Below are 23,668 nucleotides of genomic sequence, written 5' to 3'. Positions count from 1 at the left end.
GACTTTAATATTTTATTGAAAAAAAGTTACATTGCACACACACAACACACATCACACAAATTGACCCGATTGGCGGTTCTAGTATTAAATAAACTCACTAATTAATGAAACCAGTTCAATACGCATTATTCTTATTCGTATCATTCTTTATGAGCGCAGAAATAGTTTTAAAATCAGATCTGTTTTTTAAATGAAATCTGACGGCAGGCAGTTAGCTCTGATCACCTATGACAAATGCGCCGCACCTAATCGCTGGCCATTCAGCCACAGACACTGTTCGAAATGGGGGGGAGCTAGGGGGAGCTTGGCTCCCCCGAAGAGGGAGGGAGCTCCCTTGAAGGCTGACTTTGAGATAAATAGGGGGAGCCCAAAACAATCGTGCATATGGCAAAACGAAAACAGCCAAGCGTCACAGCTTTTGGATTCACAAGCAAAGAAGCGAAGGAGTCTAAAAATGACAACGTGAACGGAAAACAACTTTTAGTTGGCCGGCTGTAAGCGGCATTAGGGTCGAGTTTGACAGCTCCACACCGAGGGAGAGGCCTGCCGATGCGGAGCCTGAAGAGGCTTCAACAACGGCCACATCCGCCGTCATAGTGACACAGTCTGTATTAGTAGAAGAGTGTTTTTATAGCAATTGATCGCATCCGCGCTGCTGCGCCGTCAACAGAGCGTGCGTGTAACATATTTAGTAGCAGGATGTGCTCTGAAAAATAGGGCTCCCCGAAAGCAAATGGGTAATTCGAAAACTGACAGAGCTCCCTCTATACAAATCAAACTGTAGACGGTGTGAAAGCACCTATTGTTTTAAATAATGGTCGGAATGTGACCTGTGAGCCTTCTGAATTACCGTGGGACAGCACATTCTAAACTAAAATGTTCAATCAATAAAGTAACATCTTATCTTATCTTAATAATATCTTCATATTAATAATAATAATAAATCATACAGTATGTGTCCGAAAGGGAGCAGGAGGAAGCAAACACAAAAATATACTGCATATTAAAGCAAACGATTGTAAAGGTTAAAGTATGAGCATAACAAATAAAGAAGTGTAATGTAAACATCGACATTATAATTATTTAATATATAAAGACTATATATTATTGAATTACAAGATTAGATATACTTTAGTTGATCTAAAATATTGATGTGTTCAAATGCTCTTCAAAACACAACTGAAAGTCCATGAAACTTGTCTTTCTGTATTTGTGAATGAAGCGCCATCTCCTGGTTAAAACCTGACATTGAAAATCTGGCAACGCCCTCTTGGAAAATAGTGGGAGGGCTTAACATTCCTCTATACTGGTCTTTGGCAGGCCGTAGGCAGGAAGCTGTAAGCTGGAGTCCGAAATTCAGTGCTACATCTGTACTGTTGTTAGTCCTTTGTGACTGATGCTGTTCTTGGGAGGAAGGTTTCTGGTTGTAATACTGCTAGTAGTAGTGTAAGGGGCTGAACGTATGAGATGTTTTGCCCCCTGGAAGCTGCCAGGATAGGAGGGGTGTCTACTTAATTCAAGAGCACTGAGGCTGGATCAGTAGAACCAGCTAACCATACCATCTGATCTTTTCAGCAGTTTTATTAATAATGTTTTTGGTTTTGTTTCCGCAGTGTTTACCTACTGTAGTTTCTGTCTCTGCTGCCTATGCATGCTTCACCAAAGACAGGAGAGCCGAGGTGGAAATGAGCCTTTATTCAGGTTAACTGCAAATGTACACACATGTTTCTTATAAAAGCCGTTACATAAACAACTCAAAAACATGACATCATGTTGGCACTTGAGTGAAGCATAATTTAGAAATATCAGAAGGAGGCATTAGATAGCATTAAACATACATTTTATCTTGTATAAAGATCACACCCCATTTGCATACAAATTTGAAATGTATTCTACAAGTACCACATCGAGCAGCATGGCAATACTTTTTGATTACATTTGAGCAAAATAATCAAAATTAACCTTTATCAGTGAAAAGTGCTTGCATGATTCTTTAGGTAACAAATTAAGTAAATAAAAACAGACATCTAATGTTTTTGCTGATAAATAGATTCACAGATTGTACTGTAAGTTGCAGCATGTTGAATAAGTGAGTATTATGTTAAATACTTAAATGGGACTTTTAATACTGCTCTGTGTGGTTGCAGTGTTTATATACGTATGCTATGTGCATATGAACCATGCTCTGGGTTACCCCCCCGCTCACCTGCCTTCATTAACCTCCAACGCCCCAGCACATTAATAGAATATATTTATTGAAAAGTAGCTTAAAATGGCGATTGTCAAGTAAAGTACAAGTATCTCAAAATTGTACTTAAGTACAGTAATTGAGTAAATGTACTTAGTTACTTCCCACCTCTGTGGACTGGCAGAATACACATCACTCACATTGAGGGGCCTGGTGAGGAAGGCCCTTGACCCACAGCATTACATTACATTACATTGCATTTAGCTGACACTTTTATCCAAAGCAACTTACAATAAGTGCGTTCGACAGCAGTATCAGGGAACAGAGCAGGGGACAGCTTCCAGGTGTGAATGAGACTGACAGCATCACATGAAGAAAAGAGCAGTTACCTCAGAATAACCAGAATGACCCCCCCACAGACAAACAAACACACACCGCTCCTCTGCCCTGTGAGGAACATCCGGCTGGCATAAGTGGGGGCTTTGTGAGCACTGATCATTGTTGATGTAGGGAATATTGCTACTCAGGATATCCTTTATGTTTGGCTGAGATTGTGTGGATTATTTTCTCTGCTCCATAATCCAAATCCACTCTGTGGCAGAGGAGCAGAACAAGCTTTGGCTTTTTAATGTTCTCCTGGTGGGGAAATAAAGCACCTTTCTCTCTCAGCCTCTGCTATAAGACAGCTGATATTACTAACTACCCCCCCCCCCCCCCCAACATACAGACAGTGCAGCAGGCGTCTTATTGATTATTATTGGATCATTTGCTGATGTCCTTTCTCCAAATGGAAATGCACAGCCAGTTTTATGACTTTATGTAAGTAACTGAAAGGATCTCCTCAGACACTGAAAATAATGCTGCTCCAAAAACAAGTCAAAATAATAAAAACAAGGTGATTCCGCTTGTAGTAGGTTAACAAATCTGCCTACAGAACAAGTGAACATTTGCTTGGTAAGATTTCTTGAAATGAGATGGGGATATTTAGAGAAATCAGATCTTGTAAATAGTCGGGAAACTTATTTTGAGCTATATTTAGCAGAATCAGGAAATGCTGTGTTACAGAATGAACCAGACATGTTCAAACGTTCTCTGTTTTCTGATGTTATTTGGTGATTCTCCAATAACAATGTGAAAAACTTGTTTCATCTGAGATCCAATTCAAAATAAGATGCTTTCAAGAGTCTTTGACCTAATAAGATACTTGAGATGCATTTTCTAAAACCAACCTGCTTGACACTTCTTAGGTTATTAGATGTTATATCAAGTTTAAAGACGAATATACTTGGCAAGATTTCAAGTTTTTGTAGTGCACAAGATGAATCAATCATCAGTTTTTACCTGAAAACCCATATATATATATATATACACCTGATGGAGCTTTGAAACACAGCTGTGATGCATTCAGGGTCTTGTTATGTTGTGAAGTTTAGTTGTCACATGAACAGCAGGTCCTCTATCTGCAGTCAGATCAGCACAAGCCTCACAAACCCTCCTTACTGTACATCAGCACGGTTTCCAGGAGTGCCTCAGTCTGCTGAGAGCGTCTGAAAAATATGATCAAGAGAGTTGAAGTGCTTTGAAGAAGTTCCAGAAACGCAGTCACCTCAGACCTGAGTAAACTGAGCCTCTATTATCATCTCCATACCCAGAAGACAAATCAAACGAACACAGCGACCCTGGCACATCCAAACCTCCTCAAGGATCATTCCAGTTTATTACATTTTCCACAACTTAAAGGTGGGGTAGGTAAGTTTGAGAAACCGGCTCGAGATACACTTTTTGTTATATTCCATGGAATGCTCTTAACATCCCGATAGCAAGGAATATCTGAAGTGCTTTGAAAAAAAATCCATAAAAAAATGTAATCTGTGGAAGCCGTGGTACTGTAAAAAGCACATTTTTTAACTAAAAACTATTCACTGCGGCAGTGAGAGTATCATTGTGTACGGCACTCAGTTTGAATTGCTCCTCCTCACCGTCAGGAAGTAGTTTGACAGAACAATATGTTGGATAGAACAATATTGACTCAAGGTCTACTATCTTTACCCATAGCTTTAACCTCATCTCATTGTGTATGTGCAGACCAGCATAGTGAAGCCGGATATGTTGAGTAAACCAATGTTTTATGATCAAAATGTACTTAGTACTTATTTTGACTACCATGAGCAGTGTTGCAACCATCTGATACAGAGAGCACAAGATGAACATTATTATCTCTACTGTGGACAATCTTTTACAAATACATCGGCAATCAAAATGTTATGATTATATTTCACATCATTAATCAAAATCTGCAAAGTAACTAAAGGTATTGAATATATGTAGTGGAGTAAAAGTTCATCATTTATCTCTTAATTGTAGTGTAGTAGAAGTGTAAATTAGCATAACATGAAAATACTCAATTAAAGTACAAGTATCTTATGACTGTACCAAAGCACATTATGAGTAAATGTACTTAGTTACAATTCTGTTTAGTGCAGAGTAGAACTTTCCAAAGCATTCTCCTTCCTCTAGAGTAGCGACAGCCTGAGGGAAGATGCTGCTGCTTCCCAGAGTCACTGAAGCTTTGTTCGCTGATGCTCCTGTGGATAGAAACTGACCGAGGGCCTGGACAGTGGGTTTTTTTCTCCAAAGATTCAAGGCTTTTATTGTCATACGTACATAGCTACAGTGTAGTTATGTCGATGAAAATCTTAGGTCCCAGGCTCCTCCAACAGTGCAACAGAATAAAACTGATAAAATAATGCAAGTAAATACAAGAAAATAGAATAGAAGTAGCGCCATAAGAGTCTATATACAAGTGATACATCATTTGTAAGTTACAAACAGGTGAATGTTATGGATTTTCTTAGTTCAGGTATTTAATAGTCTTATGGACTGGGGATGAAACTGTCCCTGAGTCTGGTGGTTTGAGTCCTGATGCTGCGGTACCGCCGGCCAGGCGGCAGCAGACAGAACAGTTTGTGGCTGGGGTGATGGGGGTCTTTGATAATCCTGAGGGCTTTCTTCCTGAGCCGCTGGGAGTAGAGGTCCTCGTTGGATGGCAGCTCCATCCTGGTGATGTTCTGTGCAGCTTACACCACCCTCTGTAGAGTCAGGATGCTCTCTATGGTGCACCTGTAGAAGGTCAGGATCCTCTCTATGGTGCACCTGTAGAAGGTCAGGATACTCTCTATGGTGCACCTGTAGAAAGTCAGGATGCTCTCTATGGAGCACCTGTAGAAGGTCAGGATCCTCTCTATGGTGCACCTGTAGGTCAGGATCATCTCTATGGTGCACCTGTAGAGTCAGGATCCTCTCTATGGAGCACCTGTAGAAGGTCAGGATCCTCTCTATGGAGCACCTGTAGAAGGTCAGCATCCTCTCTATGGAGCACCTGTAGAAGGTCAGGATCCTCTCTATGGAGCACCTGTAGGTCAGGATCATCTCTATGGTGCACCTGTAGAGTCAGGATCCTCTCTATGGAGCACCTGTAGAAGGTCAGGATCCTCTCTATGGAGCACCTGTAGGTCAGGATCATCTCTATGGAGCACCTGTAGGTCAGGATCCTCTCTATGGTGCACCTGTAGAGTCAGGATCCTCTCTATGGAGCATCTGTAGAAGGTCAGGATCCTCTCTATGGAGCACCTGTAGAAGGTCAGGATCCTCTCTATGGAGCACCTGTAGAAGGTCAGGATCCTCTCTATGGAGCACCTGTAGAAGGTCAGGATCCTCTCTATGGTGCACCCGTAGAAGGTCAGGATACTCTCTATGGAGCACCTGTAGAAGGTCAGGATGCTCTCTATGGAGCACCTGTATAAGGTCAGGATCCTCTCTATGGTGCACCTGTAGAAGGTCAGGATGCTCTCTATGGAGCACCTGTAGAAGGTCAGGATGCTCTCTATGGAGCACCTGTAGAAGGTCAGGATGCTCTCTATGGAGCACCTGTAGAAGGTCAGGATCCTCTCTATGGTGCACCTGTAGAAGGTCAGGATGCTCTCTATGGTGCACCTGTAGGTCAGGATCCTCTCTATGGTGCACCTGTAGGTCAGGATCCTCTCTATGGTGCACCTGTAGAAGGTCAGGATGCTCTCTATGGAGCACCTGTAGAAGGTCAGGATCCTCTCTATGGTTCACCTGTAGAAGGTCAGGATCCTCTCTATGGTGCACCTGTAGAAGGTCAGGATCCTCTCTATGGTGCACCTGTAGAGTCAGGATCCTCTCTATGGAGCACCTGTAGAAGGTCAGGATCCTCTCTATGGTGCACCTGTAGAAGGTCAGGATACTCTCTATGGAGCACCTGAAGGTCAGGATACTCTCTATGGTGCACCTGTAGAAGGTCAGGATCCTCTCTATGGTGCACCTGTAGAAGGTCAGGATGCTCTCTATGGAGCACCTGTAGAAGGTCAGGATGCTCTCTATGGTGCACCTGTAGAAGGTCAGGATACTCTCTATGGTGCACCTGTAGAAGGTAAGGATGCTCTCTATGGAGCACCTGTAGAAGGTCAGGATGCTCTCTATGGTGCACCTGTAGAAGGTCAGGATACTCTCTATGGTGCACCTGTAGAAGGTCAGGATGCTCTCTATGGAGCACCTGTAGAAGGTCAGGATGCTCTCTATGGTGCACCTGTAGAAGGTCAGGATGCTCTCTATGGAGCACCTGTAGAAGGTCAGGATGCTCTCTATGGTGCACATGTAGAAGGTCAGGATACTCTCTATGGTGCACCTGTAGAAGGTCAGGATACTCTCTTTGGTGCACCTGTAGAAGTTGCAGTATCCTGGAGTCCATTTGAACCTGCGGAGGAAGTAAAGCCGCTGTCGAGCTGTTTTGGTGATGGTGTTTGTGTGATGAGTTCATGTCAGGTCCTCAGTGAAGAGTCCATGTCAGGTCCCCAGTGATGTGGACACAGAGGAACCTGAACCTGCTGACTCTCTCCACGTAGTCCCATTGATGGCGATGGGGTCGTGTCCCTCTCTCTGCTGCTTCCTGTAATCCACAATCAGCTCCTTGGTTGTGCTGACGTTGAGATGGAGGTTGTTATCCTGGCACCAAGATGTCAGGTTTTCGACCTCCTCTCTGTACGCCGTCTCGTCGCCGTCTGTGATCTGGCCGATGACGGTCGTGTCGTCAGCAAACTTCACGATGGTGTTGGAGCTGTGTATGGCCACGCAGTCGTGAGTGAACAGGGAGTAGAGGAGAGGGCTGAGCACATAGCCTTGAGAGTCCATTCACAAATAGAGTCCTCAACTGATATAAAGCTATAAAATAGATGATGGCTCCCACAGGGTTGTTGACACCCACCTGGATCCATCTTCTTCTTACACATGCATTTTCAATCGTTGGGACTACCTACAGTATGTTGTAAATGTATTCTCTTTTTAATTTACACACAACATCTATCTCTCATTAACTGGGGGGTTTCCTTCATTAACTGGAGGGTTTCTCTCATTAACTGGGGGGTTTCTCTCATCAACTGGGGGGTTTCTCTCATTAACTAGGGGGTTTCTCTCATTAGCTGGAGGGTCTCTCTTATTAACTGGGGGGGGGGGTTCTCTCATTAACTGGAGGGTTTCTCTCTATAACTGAGGGGTTTCTCTCATTAACTGGGGGGTTTCTCTCATTAACTGGATTTTTTTTCTCATTAACTGGGGAGTTTCTCTCATTAACTGGGGGGTTTCTCTCATTAACTGGGTTTTTTTTCTCATTAACTGGGGAGTTTCTCTCATTAACTGGGGGGTTTCTCTCATTAAGTGAGGGGTTTCTCTCATTAACTGAGGGTTTCTCTCATTAACTGGGGGGTTTCTCTCATTAACTGGGTTTTTTTTCTCATTAACTGGGGGGTTTCTCTCATTAACTGGGTTTTTTTTCTCATTAACTGGGGAGTTTCTCTCATTAACTGAGGGTTTCTCTCATTAACTGGGTTTTTTTTCTCATTAACTGGGGAGTTTCTCTCATTAACTGGGGGGTTTCTCTCATTAAGTGAGGGGTTTCTCTCATTAACTGAGGGTTTCTCTCATTAACTGGGTTTTTTTTCTCATTAACTGGGGAGTTTCTCTCATTAACTGAGGGTTTCTCTCATTAACTGGGTTTTTTTTCTCATTAACTGGGGAGTTTCTCTCATTAACTGGGGGGTTTATCTCATTAACTGGGGGGGTTTCTCTCATTAACTGGGGGTTTCTCTCATTAAGTCAGGGGTTTCTCTCATTAACTGGGGGGTTTCTCTCATTAACTGGGGGTTTCTCTCATTAACTGAGGGCTTCTCTCATTAACTGGGGGGTTTCTCTCATTAACTGAGGGTTTCTCTCATTAACTGAGGGCTTCTCTCATTAACTGGGGAGTTTCTCTCATTAACTGAGGGTTTCTCTCATTAACTGGGGAGTTTCTCTCATTAACTGAGGGTTTCTCTCATTAACTGGGAGTTTCTCTCATTAACTGGGGGGTTTCTCTCATTAACTGAGGGCTTCTCTCATTAACTGGGGGGTTTCTCTCATTAACTGGGGGTTTCTCTCATTAACTGGGGGGTTTCTCTCATTAACTGGGGGTTTCTCTCATTAACTGGGGGGTTTCTCTCATTAACTGGGGGGTTTCTCTCATTAACTGAGGGGTTTCTCTCATTAACTGATGGGTTTCTCTCATTAACTGGGGGGGTTTCTCTCATTAACTGGGGGGTTTCTCTCATTAACTGGGGGTTTCTCTCATTAACTGGCGGTTTCTCTCATTAACTTGGGGGTTTCTCTCATTAACTGGGGGTTTCTCTCATTAACTGGGGGGTTTCTCTCATTAACTGGGGGTTTCTCTCATTAACTGGCGGTTTCTCTCATTAACTGGGGGTTTCTCTCATTAACTGGCGGTTTCTCTCATTAACTTGGGGGTTTCTCTCATTAACTGGGGGTTTCTCTCATTAACTGGGGGGTTTCTCTCATTAACTGGGGGTTTCTCTCATTAAGTGGCGGTTTCTCTCATTAACTTGGGGGTTTCTCTCATTAGCTGGGGGGTTTCTCTCATTAGCTGGGGGGTTTCTCTCATTAACTGGGGGGTTTCTCTCATTAACTGGGGGTTTCTCTCATTAACTGAGGGCTTCTCTCATTAACTGGGGGTTTCTCTCATTAACTGGGGGTTTCTCTCATCAACTGGGGGTTTATCTCATTAACTGGGGGGTTTCTCTCATTAACTGAGGGCTTTCTCTCATTAACTGGAGGGTTTCTCTCATTAAACGGGGGGGGGGTTCTCTCATTAATTGGGGGCTTTCTCTCATTAACTGGGGGTTTCTCTCATTAACTGGAGGGTTTCTCTCATTAACTGTTTCTCTCATTAACTGGGGGGTTTCTCTCCTTAACTGGGGGTTTCTCTCATTAACTGGGGGGTTTCTCATTAACTGGGGGTTTCTCTCATTAACCGGGGGGTTTCTCTCATTAACTGGGGGGTTTCTCATTAACTGGGGGGTTTCTCTCATTAACTGGGGGTTTCTCTCATTAGCTGAGGGGTTTCTCTCATTAACTGGGGGGTTTCTCTCATTAACTGGGGGGTTTCTCTCATTAACTGGGGGTTTCTCTCATTAAATGGAGGTTTTCTCTCATTAACTGGGGGGGGGGTTTCTCTCATTAACTGGGGGGTTTCTCTCATTAACTGGGGGTTTCTCTCATTAACTGGAGGGTTTCTCTAATTAACTGTTTCTCTCATTAACTGGAGGGTTTCTCTCATTAACTGAGGGGTTTCTCTCATTAACTGGGGGGTTTCTCTCATTAACTGGGGGGTTTCTCTCATTAACTGGAGGGTTTCTCTCATTAACTGTTTCTCTCATTAACTGGGGGTTTCTCTCATTAACTGGGGGTTTCTCTCATTAACTGGGGGTTTCTCTCATTAACTGATGGGTTTCTCTCATTAACTGATGGGTTTCTCTCATTAACTGGGGGTTTCTCTCATTAACTGGGGGGTTTCTCTCATTAACTGGGGGGTTTCTCTCATTAACTGGGGGGTTTCTCTCATTAACTGGGGGTTTCTCTCATTAAATGGAGGTTTTCTCTCATTAACTGGGGGGGGGGTTTCTCTCATTAACTGGGGGGTTTCTCTCATTAACTGGGGGTTTCTCTCATTAACTGGAGGGTTTCTCTAATTAACTGTTTCTCTCATTAACTGGAGGGTTTCTCTCATTAACTGGGGGGTTTCTCTCATTAACTGGGGGGTTTCTCTCATTAACTGTTTCTCTCATTAACTGGAGGGTTTCTCTCATTAACTGGGGGGTTTCTCTCATTAACTGGGGGGTTTCTCTCATTAACTGTTTCTCTCATTAACTGGGGGTTTCTCTCATTAACTGGGGGTTTCTCTCATTAACTGGGGGTTTCTCTCATTAACTGATGGGTTTCTCTCATTAACTGGGGGTTTCTCTCATTAACTGGGGGTTTCTCTCATTAACTGGGGGGTTTCTCTCATTAACTGATGGGTTTCTCTCATTAACTGGGGGGTTTCTCTCATTAACTGGGGGGGTTTCTCTCATTAACTGGGGGGTTTCTCTCATTAACTGATGGGTTTCTCTCATTAACTGGAGGGTTTCTCTCATTAACTCGGGGTTTCTCTCATTAACTGGGGGGTTTCTCTCATTAACTGGGGGTTTCTCTCATTAACTGGGGGGGGGTTTCTCTCATTAACTGGAGGGTTTCTCTCATTAACTGATGGGTTTCTCTCATTAACTGGGGGGTTTCTCTCATTAACTCGGGGTTTCTCTCATTAACTGGGGGGTTTCTCTCATTAACTGGGGGGTTTCTCTCATTAACTGGGGGGTTTCTCTCATTAACTGGAGGGTTTCTCTCATTAACTGTTTATCTCATTAACTGGGGGTTTCTCTCATTAACTTGGGGGGTTTCTCTCATTAACTGGGGGGGTTTCTCTCATTAACTGGAGGGTTTCTCTCATTAACTGGGGGGGTTTCTCTCATTAACTTGGGGGTTTCTCTCATTAACTGGGGGGGTTTCTCTCATTAACTGGAGGGTTTCTCTCATTAACTGGGGGGGTTTCTCTCATTAACTGGGGGTTTCTCTCATTAACTGGGGGGGTTTCTCTCATTAACTTGGGGGTTTCTCTCATTAACTGGGGGGTTTCTCTCATTAACTGGGGGGGTTTCTCTCATTAACTGGGGGGTTTCTCTCATTAACTGGGGGTTTCTCTCATTAACTGGGGGGTTTCTCTCATTAACTGGGGGGTTTCTCTCATTAACTGAGAGGTTTATCTCATTAGCTGAGGGTTTTCTCTCATTAACTGGGGGGTTTCTCTCATTAACTGGGGGGTTTCTCTCATTAACTGGGGGTTTCTCTCATTAACTGGAGTTTTTCTCATTAATTAACGGGGGGGGGAGGGTTTCTCTCATTAACTGGAGGGTTTCTCTAATGAACTGTTTCTCTTATTAACTGAAGGGTTTCTCTCATTAACTGAGGGGTTTCTCTCATTAACTGGGGGGTTTCTCTCATTAACTGGGGGGTTTCTCTCATTAACTGAAGGGTTTCTCTCATTAACTGGGGGGTTTCTCTCATTAACTGGAGGGTTTCTCTCATTAACTGTTTCTCTCATTAACTGGGGGGGTTTCTCTCATTAACTGGGGGGTTTCTCTCATTAACTGGGGGGGGGGGGTTCGCTCATTAACTGGGGGGGAGGTTCTCTCATTAACTGGGGTTTTCTCTCATTAACTGGGGGGTTTCTCTCATTAACTGGAGGGTTTCTCTCATTAACTGGGGGGTTTCTCTCATTAACTGGGGGGGTTTCTCTCATTAACTGGGGGTTTCTCTCATTAACTGGGGGGTTTCTCTCATTAACTGGAGGGTTTCTCTCATTAACTGGGGGGGTTTCTCTCATTAACTGGGGGTTTCTCTCATTAACTGGAGGGTTTCTCTCATTAACTGTTTCTCTCATTAACTGGGGGGTTTCTCTCATTAACTGTTTCTCTCATTAACTGGGGGGTTTCTCTCATTAACTGTAGGGTTTCTCTCATTAACTGGGGGGTTTCTCTCATTAACTGTAGGGTTTCTCTCATTAGCTGAGGGGTTTCTCTCATTAGCTGAGGGGTTTCTTTCATTAACTGAGGGGTTTCTCTCATTAGCTGAGGGGTTTCTCTCATTAGCTGAGGGGTTTCTCTCATTAACTGGGGGGTTTCTCTCATTAACTGTAGGGTTTCTCTCATTAGCTGAGGGGTTTCTCTCATTAGCTGAGGGGTTTCTTTCATTAGCTGAGGGGTTTCTCTCATTAGCTGAGGGGTTTCTCTCAGTAACTGGAGGGTTTCTCTCATTAACTGAGGGGTTTCTCTCATTAGCTGAGGGGTTTCTTTCATTAACTGGGGGGTTTCTCTCATTAACTGAGGGGTTTCTCTCATTAACTGGAGGGTTTCTCTCATTAACTGAGGGGTTTCTTTCATTAACTGGGGGGTTTCTTTCATTAACTGGGGGTTTCTCTCATTAACTGAGGGGTTTCTCTCATTAACTGGAGGGTTTCTCTCATTAACTGAGGGGTTTCTCTCATTAACTGGGTGGTTTCTCTCATTAACTGTAGGGTTTCTCTCATTAGCTGAGGGGTTTCTCTCATTAGCTGAGGGGTTTCTTTCATTAACTGTAGGGTTTCTCTCATTAGCTGAGGGGTTTCTTTCATTAGCTGAGGGGTTTCTTTCATTAACTGAGGGGTTTCTCTCATTAGCTGAGGGGTTTCTTTCATTAACTGAGGGGTTTCTCTCAGTAACTGGAGGGTTTCTCTCATTAACTGAGGGGTTTCTCTCATTAGCTGAGGGGTTTCTTTCATTAACTGGGGGGTTTCTCTCATTAACTGAGGGGTTTCTCTCATTAACTGGAGGGTTTCTCTCATTAACTGAGGGGTTTCTTTCATTAACTGGGGGGTTTCTTTCATTAACTGGGGGTTTCTCTCATTAACTGGGGGTTTCTCTCATTAACTGGGGGGTTTCTCTCATTAACTGGGTGGTTTCTCTCATTAACTGTAGGGTTTCTCTCATTAGCTGAGGGGTTTCTCTCATTAGCTGAGGGGTTTCTTTCATTAACTGTAGGGTTTCTCTCATTAGCTGAGGGGTTTCTTTCATTAACTGTAGGGTTTCTCTCATTAGCTGAGGGGTTTCTTTCATTAACTGTAGGGTTTCTCTCATTAGCTGAGGGGTTTCTCTCATTAACTGGGGGGTTTCTTTCATTAACTGAGGGGTTTCTCTCAGTAACTGGAGGGTTTCTCTCATTAACTGAGGGGTTTCTCTCATTAGCTGAGGGGTTTCTTTCATTAACTGGGGGGTTTCTCTCATTAACTGAGGGGTTTCTCTCATTAGCTGAGGGGTTTCTTTCATTAACTGGGGGGTTTCTCTCATTAACTGAGGGGTTTCTCTCATTAACTGGAGGGTTTCTCTCATTAACTGAGGGGTTTCTTTCATTAACTGGGGGGTTTCTCTCATTAACCGGAGGGTTTCTCTCATTAACTGAGGGGTTTCTCTCATTAGCTGAGGGGTTTCTTTCATTAACTGGGGGGTTTCTCTCATTAACCGGAGGGTTTCTCTCATTAACTGAGGGGTTTCTCTCATTAGCTGAGGGGTTTCTTTCATTAGCTGAGGGGTTTCTTTCATTAACTGAGGGGTTTCTCTCATTAGCTGAGGGGTTTCTCTCATTAACTGGGGGGTTTCTCTCCTTAACTGAGGAGTTTCTCTCATTAACTGAGGGGTTTCTCTCATTAACTGGGCGGTTTCTCTCATTAGCTGAGGGGTTTCTCTCATTAACTGGGGGTTTCTCTCATTAACTGAAGAGTTTCTCTCATTACTGGGGAGTTTCTCTCATTAACTGAGGAGTTTCTCTCATTAACTGAGGGGTTTCTCTCATTAACTGGGCGGTTTCTCTCATTAGCTGAGGGGTTTCTCATTAACTGGGGGGTTTCTCTCATTAACTGAGGTGTGTCTCTCATTAACTGAGGGGTTTCTCTCATTAGCTGAGGGGTTTCTCTCATTAACTGGGGAGTTTCTCTCATTAACTGGGGGGTTTATTTGGGAGTGTTTCCTTGTCCGATGTGAGTGTCCAAGGATAGAGGGTGTCATATTCATATTCTTTACAAACTGTAAATCCACTGAGGCAATAATTGTGATATTGGGCTATATAAATAAACGTTGATTGATTGATTGAAATTATTCATCTTGTTATGAGTTTGGCCCTGAGGATCCTTTGAGTTTGGCCCTGAGTTTGGCCCTGAGTTTGGCCCTGAGTTTGGCCCTGAGGATCCTATGAGTTTGGTCCTGAGTTTGGCTCTGAGGATCCTATGAGTTTGGCCCTGAGGATCGTATGAGGTTGGCCCTCAGGATCCTATGAGTTTGGCCCTGAGGATCGTATGAGTTTGGCCCTGAGGATCGTATGAGGTTGGCCCTCAGGATCCTATGAGTTTGGCCCTGAGGATCGTATGAGTTTGGCCCTGAGGATCGTATGAGGTTGGCCCTGAGGATCTTTTGAGTTTGGCCCTCAGGATCCTATGAGTTTGGCCCTGAGGATCGTATGAGTTTGGCCCTGAGGATCGTATGAGGTTGGCCCTCAGGATCCTATGAGTTTGGCCCTGAGGATCGTATGAGTTTGGCCCTGAGGATCGTATGAGGTTGGCCCTCAGGATCCTATGAGTTTGGCCCTGAGGATCGTATGAGTTTGGCCCTGAGGATCGTATGAGGTTGGCCCTCAGGATCCTATGAGTTTGGCCCTGAGGATCTTTTGAGTTTGGCCCTCAGGATCCTTTGAGTTTGGCCCTGAAGATCCTATGAGGTTGGCCCTGAGGATCCTTTGAGTTTGGCCCTGAGGATCCTATGAGGTTGGCCCTGAGGATCCTATGAGTTTGGCCCTGAGGATCCTATGAGTTTGGCCCTGAGGATCCTATGAGTTTGGCCCTGAGGATCCTATGAGTTTGCTTATAATATGTTCCTCAAGTGTTTCCTCTGTTGTCTATGTTTTACGCACCTCAGAGGGTAGTTGAACACTTTGTATTCAACTCATCATTGTATTTGTATTGTGAACCTCCTGCTGTCGCCTGTAAAGATGTACAGTGAGCCTGAGGAGTGTTAGGCTGAGGAAAGGCACAGGACCGCTGCAGTGGCAAAGGTTTAGAGCGCTACAAGACTGAGGACTTTAGTGGGATTTAATGTAACTAATTTTAAAATGTATTGTCTGACAATAACATAAGTACTACTACTATACATTTCTAACATAACACTTTGGGGAACTCAATGATCCTGGATTCTCTACAGGATTATATGAGCTGGAGACTACACTATAGAGTTGAGATACAGTGATGGATTGACCCACATTGCTGTCCATAAAGCCCTGCTGCTAGCTTGGCCATTGTTTTATGCAGAAACATGAGTAGTTGAACGCACTAGAGTTGAATCGTTGTGAAACCCTTTCTATGTGGCCAGCTTCCATTCCATTGGTTTATTATGACATGCAAAATCTGATGAGTTCCCTCTGAATATCCTCAGACTGCTCCACATGTCCTCAGATTGCTCCACATATCCTCAGACTGCTCCACATGTCCCCAGATTGCTCCACATGTCCCCAGATTGCTCCACATGTCCACATATCCTCAGATTGCTCCACATGTCCTCAGATTGCTCCACATATCCTCAGATTGCTCCACATGTCCCCAGATTGCTCCACATGTCCACATATCCTCAGACTGCTCCACATGTCCTCAGATTGCTCCACATATCCTCAGACTGCTCCACATGTCCCCAGATTGCTCCACATGTCCCCAGATTGCTCCACATGTCCACATATCCTCAGACTGCTCCACATGTCCTCAGATTGCTCCACATGTCCAAGTATCCTCAGACTGCTCCACATGTCCTCAGATTGCTCAACATGTCCAAGTATCCTCAGACTGCTCCACATGTCCTCAGATTGCTCAACATGTCTACATGTCCTCAGATTGCTCCACATGTCCAAGTATCCTCAGACTGCTCCACATGTCCTCAGATTGCTCAACATGTCTACATGTCCTCAGACTGCTCCACATGTCCTCAGACTGCTGCACATGTCCTCAGACTGCAGCCGTGCACGCTCAGGTCCACATTTTGTGAGCTTTTCCTCCTCCTGCTAAAGTGCCGAGTGCTGACCCTGTGTTCCTCCCCCCTGCAGGAGTCACCCTCTTTGTGGCCCTTTATGACTACGAGGCGCGGTCAGAAGACGACCTCAGCTTCAGGAAAGGAGAACGCTTCCAGATCATCAACAGCACGTAAGTCTCTGCAGCTGCTCATCTCTCTGCTGCACGGGAGGCTAATCGCTTTCCAGCAGAGGTAAAAGTAGCAGCTTTCCTGGAAATGAAGTGTTTCATTTTCGTAATCGGGAGAATGATAGAGGCCAAACTTTTTAGCAACCTGGAATTACGTCCTACAATTTCAAAGTGGTTCATTGGTTTTTGGCTGATTTCAGTAGTTTCAGATTTATTATGTAAATAAAAAAGAAAAGTATGCAACAAAAAAAAAGGTAGGACGCCATGTTTGTGGAGAAGGCTATCAGGATACAAAACAGCATTTTTAGGAAATAATATTTAAAGTAAATAGCACTGAAAAGTCAACTGCATACATGAAATGTGAAAATATATATTTTCATTTTCACAAATAATTCAGTACAAAAATGTGATTTTAAATCATATGAAAATATCTGAAAGTAAGTTGATGGTTTGCTCGCAATAAATTGTAACTAATGCCAATATTTATTCTAGGAAATTCTTGCTTGCATTATATCCAGGAAACCTTCATCAGAAATGAGACAGAAAACACAGCTTTCTTTCATTTTCTGTCTTTATTCTATTTTTATTGATTTGGAATATTGAGTCAGGTATTTCTAAACATGAGGTTAGCCATGCAGCCTGAGAGGAGGAATCCAGAGGACTAAAGACATACTCCGCTGGCTGTATTGATGCATGCAGCTCTAATATTAGTCCAAATAATGCAATTAATGCTGCACGAAAAGTGCTGGGGTCGATTCTAGTTCATCTATTGATGTTTTCCAACAAACTGTGCTTTCACACAAATGTACATAGTCTCAGATAAAAAAGGTTCATGCTTAATTCAAATGACCCCCACACCCCCCCTACTGTACATGGCTGCATGATCACCTTTGGCGCAGCCAGGCTGTCTTCCTCCTCACCACACCCGTCTACTTCCTGTCCCAGCCAGCGGCACATTCCTTCACACACCTCCACACACCTCAGCCCCCGCTAGGCCTCAGCCACAACAGGAACACACTGTCATTACAGCAGAGAGACTTCCTCTTCCTCCTCCTCCTCCTCCTCCTCCTCCTCCTCCTCCTCCTCCTCCAGCTCAGAAATAGCTGCATCTTCTCCCCTCCTCTCTCTGGCTGCGTTTCACTTCTCTTATTTTTCATTTCCTCGGTCTCTGTATCACCGGAAGTTGATTTGTCTGCGCCATCTTGAGTAGCGTCCCAGTGGCCTTATTTCTGCCGGAGGATCGAGGATCGAGGAGCGATAACCGAGGAACCACCAGACCATCCTCCGGTGAAATCCTCAGACACTCGCCCCGCCCCCTTACTGTGTATCGCTCACTGATTGAACGATGCAGTGCATGCACTGATCTGATGCTTCTTGATATGAGAGCAGTGTTTTGTTTCAATTAATGTATCATTCAGTTACAAACATGTGATATATCTGAACAACAGAGTGGTCAAAAATAATTTTATTCATTTATTGGAAACATTTTCATGATTGCTTTTTTCGTTTTACATTTTCATTTATTGTCATTTCGGCAGATCGGGTAGTGACAGTCACTACCCAATCTGCACCCCTGCCCGATCTGCACTGCGCATGTGCGAGATGGTCCGCCATATTGGACAACTCCATACGGCACATTTGACGTCTAGACGGCTGCCCGATTTGCATCGTGCATGCGCGAGTCATAAACGTTTCAAATATCTACACAAAAATATTTAGTTATTTTATTTTATTTGAAATAAAATGAAGGACATTCACAGTTAATGTAATTAGATATAAATTATGAATGAATACATTCACAGTCAATATTTCTTCAGTATGTATGATAGCTGTCTAACAGAAGTTAAATTCATTTCTCACTCATTCTGACAATGTGCTTAACCCAATAAAACGACCCAATAAAAGGAGTTGTTAAATAATGGTGAAGTCACGTTGTAATAACAATAACTCATCTCTCTCGTTCAGATTAATATTGTCGGGTTTTTTTAGTGTTCTTTTTCTGCTTTGCCAAACGCCACTGTGTCAAGTGTCCTATTAGAGTTGCCGTATGTAGTTGTCAAATATGGCGGACCATCTCGCACATGCGCAGTACAGATCGGGCAGATCGGGTAGTGACAGTAGCCTCATCCCAATACCCCTCCTCGACTCCTCTCTTCCCCTCCTCCGGGACTTGACCCAGAAATCGATCAAGACACGCCATTTTGAAGGACGTCCCAATAGCTTAAATGCACACGGAGGAGTCGAGGAGGGGTGAGGGAGGAGGGGTGAGGGAGTATACACGAGAGCAGACTACGCGGAAGTGTTTTCACTACTTGCGTATAAAAGCCCCGCCCACACCTTCACAGCTGGTCGATTTCAACAGAGGAAAACCGACAACTGGATGATGAGTGGAAAAGCGTCACATAAATGTATAAGTGCTCACAGCACCGTGGGAATTATTATGTGCAATTAATTTCTTAAGGTTATAGTAACAATTTAAGTCATGTTTCATGATCTTGATAGCTATTAAGAAAGCTATTTCATAAATGGCTAGATCTTGATAAATAGCAATTATTTGTATTGTTTTGTGTTAAGATATTGAGGAGTTAAATTGTTTAAAATTCACAGTCCTGAATGTGGGTTTGTGGTGAATCCACAGGACACACATTTTCAGAGTAAAGGCTTTCACATTACTATAATTAGGGTATGAGACCTGAGGTTGGCGAAGACCCTATTGAAATCGGTCGCACAGCGACCGATAAACCTGCCAAAAACACCCAAAACAGGGAAAACTACCGGCAAAAGCACAGAAAAGGTTCAGAAATCATGACGGCTGAAAGGCCGCGCGAGCCCAGCCACGTGGGCGGAGCCATGCAAACCATGCAAAACCCACAAAAAACAGGGAAAACGAGGGGCAAAAGCCCATTAAAAGTGGCCTAAATCATGACAGTAGGTAGCCCACGCGACTACAGTGACGTGGGCGTAGCTAGGCGATCCCTCGCCATGGAACACGATGATGTCATAACGCCAACTGACATTCTCAGAACGACACCAAACTTCAAGTGACGGTTAACACCGAAAGGCCCTGAAAAGCTCTACGTCAAATTTGATGTTACTTAATATGGCGTTACCATGGCAACGGATCCTTCGCCATAAAACACGGTGCTGCTGTAACTCCAATGGACACGGTCCCATCGTCCCCCAATCTTCACTTTTATATCATCGGTCCATGCCTCAACAGCTCTACGTGAAATCTGAGATCTCACAATGTGCCGTTTCCATGGAAACGCATCCTTCGCCAAAAAATATGATGTTGTTGTAATTCAATGGAAAATTGTCCAAACAGCACCAGACTTCAGACTATCATTAATGGGCCGGCCCTCAACAGCTCTATGTCAATTATGGGATGTCATCATATGTCGTTTCCATGGCAACAGATCCCTCGCCATGAAACACGGTGTCGCTGTTACTCCTATGAAAATTGTCCAAACGGCACCAGACTTCAGATGATGGCTAATTGTCAGGCCCTCAACAGCTCTAAGTCAATTAGGGGATGTCATCAAATGCCGTTGCCATGGCGACAGATCCCTCGCCATAAAACATAATGTTGTCCTAATTCAATGGAAAAACTTCCAAACAGCACCAGACTTCAGATGATTACTAATGGTCTGGCCCTCAACAGCTCTACGCCAATTATGGGATGTCATCATATGCCGTTGCCGTGGCGACAGATCCCTCGCCATGAAACACGGTCTTGTCCTAATTCAATGGAAAATTGTCCAAACGGCACCAGACTTCAGACTATCTTTAATAGTTCGGCCCTCAACAGCTCTTTGTCAATTATGGGGTGTCACAATATGCCGTTTCCATGGAAACGCATCTTTCGCCCAAAAATATGATGTTGTTGTAATTCAATTTAAAATTGTCCAAAAAGCACCAGACTTCAGACTATCATTAATGGGCCGGCCCTCAACAGCTCTATGTCAATTATGGGATGTCATCATATTCCGTTGCCGTGGCGACAGATCCCTCGCCATGAAACACGGTGTTGTCCTAATTCAATGGAAAATTGTCCAAACGGCACCATACTTCAGACTATCATTAATGGTCCGGCCCCCAACAGCTCTTTGTCAATTATGGGGTGTCCTCATATTCCGTTGCCATGCAAACGCTTCCCTCGCCAAAAAAAACGGTATTGTTGTAAGTCAACGGAAAATCATCCAAACGTCACCAGACTTCAGATGATGGCTAATGGTCCGGCCCTCAACACATCTAAGCATAGGGTGTCATCAAATGCCGTTGCCATCAAACACAATGTTTGTGTTACTGATGTAACTCAAAGACATTGTCCGATCGGCCTGACACTTCCCACGTTTGCCAACGGCCGAGTCCTCGAGACACCTAGACACACAAGTCGACGTGCGGACAACAGCCTGCGGAGCCTCGAAGACCCGCTCAACGCTGCTTGCAGCTTTAATTATATTTGTATTTAAATGTAGGCTACATTTTACACCAAAACGGAACGCCAAAGAAGGACCAACCATCACACATTGAATTCCTTGACTAACAAGAGAAAGATTCATTCATTTTAAATAAATATCTAACAACAAATGGGCCGGTTCTAAAGGGTTATTCAGTTAAGCCCAATGAGAGGGGATACAGCTGTGCACATGTCATCATTGGGGGGCATGTGGTGCAGTGGGTTGTTCGTTGGTGTTCAGATCAGGGGGTCACAGGTTCAAACCCCACTGCAGTCAGCATGTCGTTGCGTCCCTGGGCAAGACACTTCCCCCCAAATTGCTCCTGTGGGGATTGTCCACAGTATTGAGTATGTAAGTCGCTTTGGATAAAAGCGTCTAACAAGTGACATGTGATTTAATAATGTAATGTAATCATTAACAGACGTCGTTTAAAAGTGACGTTTGAGTGAACGAAGACATCCCAATTAATACCTGAGGACTCCTCTGTCCTCGCGTCACCTCCTCGTGTCTCTCGCTCGCATCTTACGGAGGCGGAGCTAAGACGCAAGGAAGGGACGCGAGTGAGGGAAAGGAGGAGTCGAGGAGGGGTATTGGGATGAGGCTAGTGACATCTGTCAGTGACACATTTCATTTAAGTGAAACGCAGCCTCTCTCACTTCCACCTCCTGCCCAGGCCTTACTGCCTCTTCTAGCCGGCCACACTGCCCCCTGCTGGACACAGGTGGTAGAGCCCATCAGAGCTGGCAGGAAGTGAGTGATGCAGGGCCACTAGAGAGCCACGAGACTGCGGTCCCTCCAGGAAACAGGTCTCCATCCCTAATGTTTGAAATGCCCTGAATTCAGCTCAGGCTATTATAAGCTGCTGCACGTGTAACTCCGGTGTAGTGTCCCCACGGCAACAGACCACTCAGAGCTGGTGATTACTTCAGTTTATTTCCATACCTGCATTGCAATGGACAACATAAAATGGACACGTGAGCTGCGTTTCTTAACAGATCCTCACGCGGTATCTAAATCTCCTTTACAAAATAGGTGTCCAATAATCAACAACACAGCAACGATCATATAGTGATAGTATAAACAATGTGAAACATTAAACCTAAACAAACTGGTGTACAAAACTCACATACCTGCATTGCAATGGAAAACATACAATGGACACGTGAGCTGCGTTCTGTTGGAGAGATAGCACCACGCTCACGTTAGCCTATTAGCTCAAATTAGCTATTGACGATCACATGAATAAATCATATAACACCAATAGCCAATCACACAAAAAGCATGTTGCTGTGAGCATTAAACGACTAACATTAAACTAAACAAACACAACAGAACGTTATTGTCCTAATAAAATAATAACATACATTTTGTCCACCGACATAATACAATAGCACCTTACTCTCAACAGATCCTCACGCGGTATGAGAATCTCCCACAATCCATTGCGGTAACAAAGCTATAGCAATGCAGGCACGCGTTTGTAACACCAGATGGCGTAATTCTCCAATTTAACCCGGATTTTACACCAACCTTTATAACTCTGTTACACACGCATGTATCGTAAAGCTTTGTCCGACATAATCAGGAAACAGCTCCTGCGTTTTAGTCTGTGCTGTTTGTAAATGAAATTCTCATTGGTGGGATTGCAGGCAGTGAATAAACACAGTGTGCCTCCTGTCAGTCATCACAGTCCTGTGTTTAATTATTCTCTACCCAGCATTCAGTCGGGGGAGAGGAGACAGGAGGGAGGCTCTCTGTTTACTCTGGTTGTTTCTCTCTGTGTTTTTGTGGCAGAGCAGAGTTGTTTTTAGGAGGAGACAAAAGAGGTAGCGGGACAGACGGAGGCCGCCCCACCCCTGTGTTTATGTCTCGGCTCCACCTACACTTCTCACTCAACAAACACATTCTCTCACTCCTGCACACTTTTCTCTCATTAAGAAAGCCAGTTGTTATGGGTCCCTCCTGAGGGATCCTCCTGTTTTTAGCATCCCTGTCACACACCCAGAGACCCCCCCCTCCTGGAGCCTCAGGGATGTGATAGAAACAAGCATAGGGTGGTACAATGAGTCACAGAGAAACATCAGAGCAGGGATGTAATTGTGCGTTAATGTGTAAACATTGGTAAAGATTTGTAACCACGAGTGCTAGCTGTCTCTAAAGCCAGCTGGATACTGAGGCATGTGAAGAAGAGAGGGGGCGAATAAAGAGAGGAAAAAGGACAAGTACACATGTTTGTAGCACGGTGATAACACATACATGGATGACACATGGAACACCCTTTTCCTGTTTTAAATAACTCAATAATCCATATTGTGGCAGATAATGGATGTACTTCCATATATATCTGATGTTTGTGAGGCTGACAGACTGAATGTTTGCTTTTAAAATGGAGATGTGAGGGTCTTTTGGAATGCAGTTTGAAAATATGAAAGGATGAAAAGGGGGAACAGTGAGAAATGTGGGATGGATGGAATATGAGTATTTGAGAGAGTCTGAGGCAATGTGAGGTCTGGATGGGCCCAAAGAGAGCTGCTGGTTAGTGAGGAAGAAACACACCGGGGACATCAGAGAGACACTCACGGCTGTGAGGTCTACCCTGTTTCACCTTTGAGACATTAAGCTGTCACCCATTTTTAAAAGCAGCTCAACTTCAGTTCATGTATCACAACCCTTACACATCAGTGCAGAGGCTGAAACAACCATATCAACAATATTAAATATTGTTAGTATGTTTCACTTAAGCTATATTTTGTAACAATAGTGATAGGAGAACACATTTTTTTAGGATTCAGGATGTGGTTAACCTAGCCTAGC

At 44.0% G+C, this 23,668-nt stretch overlaps 1 protein-coding gene across 5 annotated transcripts in view; it reads left to right on the top strand.

The window, feature by feature from the left end:
• Positions 1 to 23,668, top strand: part of LOC307016836 (tyrosine-protein kinase Fyn) — a 104,394-nt gene that overhangs the window by 49,281 nt on the left and 31,445 nt on the right. For all 5 annotated transcript variants that reach the window (XM_079646159.1, XM_079646158.1, XM_079646160.1 and 2 more), the window contains one exon: positions 16,301 to 16,397. In XM_079646159.1, the coding sequence (XP_079502285.1) occupies positions 16,301 to 16,397 (97 nt within the window). The remainder of the gene's footprint in view (positions 1 to 16,300; positions 16,398 to 23,668) is intronic.

Source organism: Notothenia rossii, assembly GCF_949606895.1.
Source record: "Notothenia rossii genome assembly, chromosome: 8".
NCBI classification, from domain to species: Eukaryota; Metazoa; Chordata; class Actinopteri; order Perciformes; family Nototheniidae; genus Notothenia; species Notothenia rossii.
The sequence above is the reverse complement of the archived record's forward strand: the minus strand, read 5'-3'. Positions and strand labels throughout refer to the sequence as shown.